The sequence below is a fragment of the Macaca mulatta genome, chromosome 7 (assembly GCF_049350105.2).
Source record: "Macaca mulatta isolate MMU2019108-1 chromosome 7, T2T-MMU8v2.0, whole genome shotgun sequence".
NCBI classification, from domain to species: Eukaryota; Metazoa; Chordata; class Mammalia; order Primates; family Cercopithecidae; genus Macaca; species Macaca mulatta.
In genome coordinates this window covers 146,775,441-146,784,326 of record NC_133412.1, presented here as the reverse complement: position 1 = coordinate 146,784,326, position 8,886 = coordinate 146,775,441, and the positions used below count along the sequence as shown (strand labels likewise).

Genomic DNA, 8,886 nt, shown 5'->3' with positions numbered 1-8,886 from the left:
TTTAGTTTTTTTTTGAGACAGAGTCTCGCTGTGTTGCCCATGCTGGAGTGCAGTGGTGTGATCTTGACTCATTGCAACCTCTGCCTCTCAGGTTCAAGAGATTCTCCTGCCTCAGCCTCCTGAGTAGCTGAGATTACAGGTACCCGACACCACACCTGGTTAATTTTTTGTATTTTTAGTAGAGATAGGGTTTCACCATGTTGGTCAGGCTGGTGTCGAACTCTAGACCTCAGGTGATCTGCCCTCCTCGGCCTCTCAAAGTGCTGGGATTATAGGCATGAGCCACGGCGCCTGGCCCAAACTTCTTACATAGTGGCTCAAGCTCCAAAGGCAGGTGTTCCTGGCAAACAAGGTGGAATCCTCATGGCCTTATATGACCTCGCCTGCAAAGTCAGGTAGCATCACTGCCGCTCTGCTCTACTGACTGAAACAGTCACAAGTTCATCCAGATTTGAAGGGAGGGGACATAGGTCTCCCATCTCTTGATGAGGGAAATGCCAATGAATTTACAGCTATGTTTTAAAATTACCATAAACAAGCCTGGTGCAGTGGCTAACACCTGTAATCCCAGCACTTTGGGAGGCTGAGGCAGGTGGATCACTTGAGGTCAGGAGTTCAAGACCAGCCTGGCCAATATGGCGAAACCCCATCTCTACTAAAGAAATACAAGGCCAGGTGTGGTAGCTCATGCCTGTAATCCCAGCACTTTGGGAAGCTGAGGCGGATGGATCACGAGGTCAGGAATTTGAGACCAGCCTGGCCAATATGGTAAAACTCTGTCTCTACTAAAAATAGAAAAATTAGCCAGGCATGGTGGCAGGCACCTGTAGTTCCAGCTACTCGAGAGGCTAAGGCAGGAGAATTGCTTGAACCCAGGAGGTGGAGGTTGTGGTGAGCTGAGATCGCACCATTGCACTCCAGCCTGGGCTACCGAGTGAGACTTCGTCTCCAAAAAAAAAAAAAAAAAAGAAAGAAAGAAAGAAAGAAAAAGAAATACAAAAATTAGCTGGGCGTGCTGGCACATGCCTATAGTCTGAGCTACTTGGGAGGCTGAGGCAGGAGGATCACTTGAACCCAGGAGACAGAGGTTGCAGTGAGCTGAGATTGTGCCACTGCACTCCAGCCTGGCCAACACAGCAGGACTCTGTCTCAAATAAATAAATATATAATGGCTGGTCATGGTGGCTCACGCCTGTAATCCCAGCACTTTGGGATGCCCAGGCGGGCAGATCACGAGGTCAGGAGATCGAGACCATCCTGGCTAACATGGCAAAACCCTGTCTCTACTAAAAATACAAAAAATTAGCCGGGCGTGGTGGCGGGTGCCACCAGCTACTCGGGAGGCAGAGGCAGGAGAATGGCATGAACCCGGGAGGCGGAGCTTGCAGTGAGCCGAGATTGTGCCACTGCACTCCAGCCTGGGCGACAGAGCGAGACTCCGTCTCAAAAAATAATAATAATAAATAAATAAATAATAAAATTACCATAAACAGTTTTACTGTGATAAGCATGGTTTTTCTTTGTATTTATTCTGCCCGGCATTTACAGTTCTTCTTGAATGTCTTTTATATCAGTTTTGGAAATTTCTCAGTCATTATCTTTTCAAATACACTTATATTAATAAATGCTAGGTAAGCCGGGCGAGTGGCTCATGCCTGTAATCCCAGTAATTTGGGAGACTGAGGCAGGTGGATCACTTGAGGTCAGGAGTTAGAGACCAGCCCGGCCAGCATAGTGAAACCCCATCTCTACTAAAAATACAAAAATTAGCCAGGCATGGTGGCATATGCCTGTAGTCCCAGCTACTCAGGAGGATGAGGCAGGAGAATTGCTTGAACCCAGGAGGCAGAGGTTGCAGTGAGCTGAGATCGTGTCACTGCACTCCAGCCTGGGCAACAGAGTGATTTTGTCTCAAAAAATAATAATAATAATAATAAATGCTACGTAGTGTTGATATCAAGGAGAGAAAGGAATGATTCCTCCAGGATTACCGCAGTATGATTTTCCAAGGTCTATTTTTTTGAAACAAGGTCTCACTCTGTTGCCCAGGCTAGAGTACAGAGATGCAATCACGGCTCACTGCACCAAACTTGACCTCCTGGGCTCAAGCAATCCTACCACCTCAGTCTCTCGAGTAGCTGGGACTACAGGTGTGCACCATGTTTGGCTAATTTTTGTAGGGATTGGGTTTTGCCATGTTGCCTAGGCTGGTCATGAAATCCTGAGCTCAAGCGATCTGCCCCCTTTGACTTCCCAAAGTACTGGGATTATAGGTGTGAGCCACTGTACTCTGCCCCAAGGTCTGCTCTTAGAAAAAGGAAGTGAGAGGGAAAATAGATCGTAGTCATTCACCCTTGGAAGAGAGTATAGACTTAACTATTCTAGAGACAGGTCTCATCTCCTCCTGTCAAAGGATTCTTCTCCGACCTTTATAATGAAAAGGTCAGCTGCCTTTCCTCATATTAACACCCCTCTGTATGTTTCTGGCCAAAGAAAATTCTACCCTGCTACTGAAGGTTGAACAGCAAACATTAGGTGACCATTCTTTCACAGTGATGGAAAAAGTCACCAGCTTTAAAGCTCACCTATGACTTAAAACATTAACTAAAAGAAATCTAGAAGGAAACACAAATGTTAACTGGTGGGAATGCTTTTCACTTATATGTGTCATATGCCTCTTAATCTTCTACAACAAGCAAGTTACATTAGTAAAACTAATGACAAAGCTTATTCAACAGAGTTACGTAAAATACACCACTAATGACAAGGACATGGCTTTAATGTTATCCAGGAGACAGCTGATTCACATAGGGTTACTGAACACTAGAACCTGATCTTGAATCTCTCATGTCAACAATAGACAAATGCATTACAATTTAGGGAAAGCTGTTTTCTGGGTACCTCCCAGGTGTTTGCAGAAGAAGGCTAGAATCTGCTTCCAGGCATCTACCTGGGCCTTAGAATGAGCCGTGGGCTCCCCACCCCACATCACATGTTTGTTTACTAATTCGTGAAGGGAAGCTGGGCACAGGGGGAAGTAAGGAGGCTCGATGTAATGCCCAGTCCCAGGGTAACAGATGATCTGGGGTTTTTCCTTTCCATGGGCCTGTAACCGTTCAGAGACTTTTTGGGCATACAACTCACTCCTCCAGTTATGGTCATCCTGACCGACGATGAGCAGGATGGGCCCCTGGGCCTTCTCTACTGGAATCATGCTGGAGTTCTCATACCCTCCTACGAGATCATTCCTTATATCCACGATGTCCATGAGGCCCGAGAAAGCTACCTTGATTCTCCTCAGGTCATAGCCCAATGGTGGAATGCTACTGAGCTTATAGTTGATGGCTTTGTTCCCACTGATCCCAGATCCATTGATGGAAACCGTGGCTGAGACATTCTTCAAGAATGAGGCCATTGAGAGACAAATATCAGCTCCTAAAGAAATGCCCAAAAGCCCAATGCCTGGGCCTTTTACCTGGAAGAAAAGAAGAGAGAAGAATCGAGTCAATAACTTATCCAGACTGGGCGCGGTGGCTCACACCTGTAATCCCAACACCTTGGGAGGCGGAGGTGGGCGGATCACTTGAGGTCAGGAGTTTGAGAACAGCCTGGCCAACATGGTAGAACCCTGTCTCTATTAAAAATACAAAAAAAAAAAAAAAAAAAAAAAAATTAGCAGAGTGTGGTGGCATACACCTCTAATCCCAGTTACCCAGGAGGCTGAGGCAGGAGAATTGCTTGAGCCTGAGAGGCAGAGGTTGCAGTGAGCTGAGATCGCGCCAGTGCGCTCCAGCTCGGGTGACAGAGCGAGACTCTGTCTTTTAAAAAAAAAAAAAAAAAGGCCGGGCGCGGTGGCTCAAGCCTGTAATCCCAGCACTTTGGGAGGCCGAGACGGGCGGATCACGAGGTCGGGAGATCGAGACCATCCTGGCTAACATGGTGAAACCCCGTCTCTACTAAAAAAATACAAAAAAAACTAGCCGGGCGAGGTGGCGGGTGCCTGTAGTCCCAGCTACTGGGGAGGCTGAGGCAGGAGAATGGCGGGAACCCGGGAGGTGGAGCTTGCAGTGAGCTGAGATCCGGCCACTGCACTCCAGCCTGGGCGGCAGAGCGAGACTCCGTCTCAAAAAAAAAAAAAAAAAAAAAAAACTTATCCAATTCAAAAACATTTTCCTAAAATGCAAACAGAGATGCTGCTAGCTTTAATCTGGGAATCATCCACAAGAAAATCAACCTCAGCTGACAAGTGAGTTTCTTCTCATGTGCAGACTATCTGGCTGAACACATGGTAAACAAATCTTAAAATCACTGAAAACCTTGGAAACTGATTTATAAACATTTCAGAGAATTATCCGCTAGAGAATGCTGAGCCACGGAGCCCATCAAGTTCAGGACCACATTCAGGTAGGTCTGACTGAAGTCTTCATGTGGCAATGCATCCAATAGTGTGGAACCAAGTTCTGTTCCAAGATGTGAGTCATTTATCAAATGATTACAAAGCCAGACTTCAGAGTAAGTAATTAAGTTCATTCTTGGCTTCTGAAAGGGGTGGACAAGTTCTGACCAAAATCTGAGAACATACTCTGACATCAGGAAATTAAAATTAAAAAACAAGCATGCGGCCAGGTGCGGTGGCTCAAGCCTGTAATCCCAGCACTTTGGGAGGCCGAGATGGGCCGATCATGAGGTCAGGAGATCAAGACCATCCTGGCTAACACGGTGAAACCCCGTCTCTACTAAAAAATACAAAAAACTAGCCGGGCGAGGTGGCGGGCGCCTGTAGTCCCAGCTACTCGGGAGGCTGAGGCAGGAGAATAGCGTAAACCTGGGACGTGGAGCTTGCAGTGAGCTGAGATCCGGCTACTGCACTCCAGTCTGGGTGACAGAGCGAGACTCGATCTCAAAAACAAACAAACAAACAAAAAAACAAGCATGCAAAGACAATGGATTAGAAATTCAATTTGCAATATACAGATAATATTTAATATTACTAAATAAAATCTCATGTGGATTTTACAATTAATTCTATACCACAAATTCATCTGACAGAAAAAGTGGAAATAGGCACCTTAAGCCAAGGAAGTCTCCAGAAGAAATCTTTGTGAAAGAGAACAGAGCAGCATTTCTGCACGTGGTACAGGTTATACTCTCTATGGAGATATTTCTAGAAAGACTGATTAAATAAATGACATGAGGAGAACCTGGGGATGTTGAAGCATGTAGCACAGGGCTTCTTCGAAGTACTCCAGGGATATGTTGTCCATGTTCTTGGGGAGATCTTCAAAGTTATAATAAGCTAGAGCCAACGTAGCAAAGCCATGGCCAGCAAGGAGGCTGGCTCGATATTCCAACAGGCCCCCTCCAATACCAAAGATGTCAATGATCCCTGGGAAGGGTCCAGGTCCTAGAGAACAAAATATTATAGATGTAAGCCATTATACAATTTACAAAATGTGCTTTCCTGGCTGGACACAGTGGTTCATGCTTGTAATCTCAGCACTTTAGGAGGCCAAGGCAGGAGGATCGCTTGAGGCCAGGATTTCAAGACCAGCCTGGACAATGTAGTGAGACCCTTTTTAAGAAAAAAAAAATTAGTCGAGTATGGTGGTGCATGCCTGTAGTCCTGCCTACTTGGGAGGCAATGGAGGGAGGATCACTTGAGTCCTGGAGGTCGAGGCTGCAGTGAGCTATGACCGCACCACTGCACTCCAGCCTGGGCAACAGAGACAGACACTGTCTCAGGAAAAAAAAGAAAGAAAAGAAAAGAAAACAATTGAAACGAAATTTTATGTTCTGTTGCATCAGCCCTCTGGTTTTTAGTGTACTGATATTTCAGATGTCTATGTAGAAAGGGAGGAAAGAAAAAGAAATACCCAGAGATGGTTTTAGGTGAGAAAGGCAGTGGAGTCTGAAGTATGACCTGTGATAAAGCAGGACATGAAGAAGTGGAGAAGAGACTCAGTGTGCCTAGAACACTAAAGAAGGCGACATTGGTAATAGCCTCATTCACTGTCATCATTCTGCCTTAGACAAGTCAGGCTGATGCCTGTAGAGATCTGTAGGGTAGTGATTAATAGCAAAGTGGATAATGTACCTGACGACCTGAACCGCTTTTTCAAATGCAGAATAACAATACCAACTTCATTGGAATATTATAGAGACCAATATAATGCAAGTAAAAGCCGTAGTACCCAGCCTAACAAAAAATTCTTTTTTTTCTTTTTTCTCTTCTTTTTTTTTGTGAGAGTCTGGCTCTGTCACCCAGGCTGGAGTGCAGTGGTGCGATCTCGGCTCACTGCAACCTCTGTCTCTCAGGTTCAAGTGATTCTCGTGCCTCAGCCTCCCCAGTGGCTGGGACTACAGGCGTGTGCCACCATGCCGTACTAATTTTTGTATTTTCAGTAGAGTCGGGGTTTCACCATGTTGGCCAGGCTGGTCTCGAACTCCTGATCTCAAGTGATCCGCCCATCTCGGCCTCCAAAGTGCTGGGATTACAGGCGTGAGACACCACGCCCAGTACCAAATCCTCTATTTTGGTAGAGTGGCCACCGACATAGTCAATGCTAGCTTCTCTGACCTTGCTCCGAAACCAAATCAGTGCTAAATCAGCCCTGGAAAGAAAGCAACGGAGACTCAGGCCACCGACGCTCACATCTCCCGCCAGCATCCCAGCTCACCTGGCGGCAGGAAGAGCGTGGCGCGCACCCGGCCCGCGCGCACCGACTCGCGCCGCACCCCCGGCGGGAGGAAGAGGCGCTCGTGCCGCGCCTGGCACAGCAGCCGTCCGGGTTCGGGGTCGTGGCCGTCCAGTACCTCCAACTCCACGACAAAGGGAATCTCTACGTCCCGCTTCAGGAAGCGCCAAAAAGGCTTCTCGGGTTCCAGGGCCCAGAGCAGCCCCATGGGCTCGAGTCCCGCGAAGCTGCCGCCCAGTGCGGGCGCGTGCTCCAGGTCCAGTTCGCCGCGGGCGTCGGCGCAGTAGCGCGCGTGGGCCCGGAAGAGCGCGCCCTTCTCGTCGCGCAGGGACGCGCGCAGCGTGACCCGCTGCTCCGGGGCCAGGCCGCGCACTGCAATGCGCACCGGCTCGTTCCAGCAGCAGCGGCCCGGGGGCTCCAGGATCAGCGTTGCTGACATCTTGGAGCCGGAGCGGGGAATCCAAAGGTCGAGGCCCGAGGCCTGTCCAAGATCGTGGCAAGCGCGCCGAATGTCCAGAGGGCGTCTGGCGTCCCTTGGTGCCGGGACCTGCCGGTGGCTGGCTGAGCAGTCCCAGAAAGCGCTTGGGACTTCAGACCGGTTAACCCGGCGCTCCAGACTCGTCTGAGGCAAAAGTAGCCAGGCTCTTCTCCAGGATCGTCTCCTCGGGCCCCGGGGCGCGCAAGGTGTGGCGCCCAACCCACCCCTTAGAAAGCCTCTCTGCCTCACAGCACCCTCGGTTGTTGGAATGAAAGTTGTTGGTTGATCGATTTGTGGTGAAACCAGAGGCGAATGAGATCAAGCCAAATTCCAGCCTTTCATGGGTTCCATGGAAGGTTTTGTTTGTTTTTAACTTTTTTTTTTTTTGAAACGGGAGTCTCACTCTGTCGCCCAGGCTGGAGTGCAGTGGCGCTTCGGCTCACTGCAACCTCTGCCTCCCGGGTTCAGGCTATTTTCCTGCCTCAGCCTCCTGAGTAGCTGGGATTACAGGCACGCGCCACCACGCCCGGCTTATTTTTGTATTTTTGGCAGAGACGGCGTTACACCATGTTGGCCAGGCTGGTCTTGAACTCCTGACTTCAACTGATCTTCCCGCCTCAGCCTCCCAAAGTGCTAGGGATTACAGGCGTGAGCCGCTGCGCCCTGCCTGCTTTTTGTTGTTGTTGTTGTTTTTATTTGAGACAGGGTCGCTGTCATCCAGGCTGCAAAGCGGTGGCTCGATCTCGGGTCACTGCAGCCTCGACCTCCCAGGCTCAACTGATCCTCCTGTCTCAGCTTTTGGAGTATCTGTGACTACAGACAGCGCGCCACCAATGCGGCGCTAATTTTTAAATGTTTATTTTTAGAGAGGAGGTGTCACCATGATTCCCAGGCTGGTCTCAAACTCCTGAGCACAATCTATCCTCCCGCCTCTGTAATCTCAAAGTGCTAGGACTGTAGGTGTGAGCTACCTACCGTGCCTGGCCCTCCATGTCAGTTTATTTAAAAAGCTTTTTAATGAAATATAATATAGGCCGGGCACAGTGGCTCATGCCTGTAATCCCAGCAGTTTGGGAGGCTGAGGCGGGCAGATCACTTGAGGTCAGGAGATCAAGACCAGCCTGGCCAACATGGTGAAACCCTGTCTCTACTAAAAATACAAAAATGAGCGGGGCGTGATGGTGCACACCTGTGGTCTCAGCTACAGGGGAGGCTAAGGCAGGAGAATTGCTTGAACCTGGCAGGCAGAGGTTGCAGTGAGCTGAGATCACACACCACTGCACTCCAGCCTGGGTGACAGAGCGAAACTCTGTCTCAAAAAAAAAAAAAAAGAAAGAAAGAAAAGGAAAGAGAAGAAAGGAAGGAAGGAAAAAGAAAGAAAAGAAAAGAGAAAAGAAGGAAAGAAAAAGGAAGGAAGGAGGAAGGAAAGAGAAAGAAAAGAAAGAGAAACAAAGACAGGGAAAGAGAGAAAAAAGAGGGAAGGAAGGGAAAGAAAGAGAAAGAAAGGAAAAAAGCAAGCAAGCAAGCAAAACTATTGGAGATAGTAAAAAGATAAGTAGTTGCCAGGGGTTGTGGGAAGGGAGGGATGAATAGTTGGAACACAGACAATTTTGAGGGCAGTGAAACTATTCTATATGATACTATAATGGTGGATATATGTCATTATATGTTTGTCCAAAACTATAGATGTAGAACAATCACCAAGAGTGAACC

At 48.3% G+C, this 8,886-nt stretch overlaps 1 protein-coding gene across 1 annotated transcript; it reads right to left on the bottom strand.

Moving 5' to 3' along the window:
* Positions 1-2,761: 2,761 nt before the first annotated feature.
* On the bottom strand, positions 2,762-7,438 carry ACOT4 (acyl-CoA thioesterase 4). Its single transcript, XM_001091182.5, has 3 exons — positions 6,678-7,438; positions 5,202-5,404; positions 2,762-3,475 (listed from the first exon to the last, which is right to left on the bottom strand). Exons 1-3 carry the CDS (start codon positions 7,132-7,134, stop codon positions 2,870-2,872), a joined length of 1,266 nt encoding a protein of 421 aa, XP_001091182.1. The 5' UTR covers positions 7,135-7,438; the 3' UTR covers positions 2,762-2,869.
* Positions 7,439-8,886: the final 1,448 nt, after the last annotated feature.

Coding starts and splice junctions, on each gene's coding strand:
- ACOT4 (XM_001091182.5), bottom strand. CDS start 7,134: ATGTCAGCAACGCTGATCCTGGAGCCCCCGGGCCGCTGCTGCTGGAAC. Junction 5,405..6,677: donor CACGCTCTTCCTGCCGCCAG/GTGAGCTGGGAT, acceptor TTTGTTCTCTAG/GACCTGGACCCTTCCCAGGG. Junction 3,476..5,201: donor ACATGCTTCAACATCCCCAG/GTTCTCCTCATG, acceptor CTTTTCTTCCAG/GTAAAAGGCCCAGGCATTGG.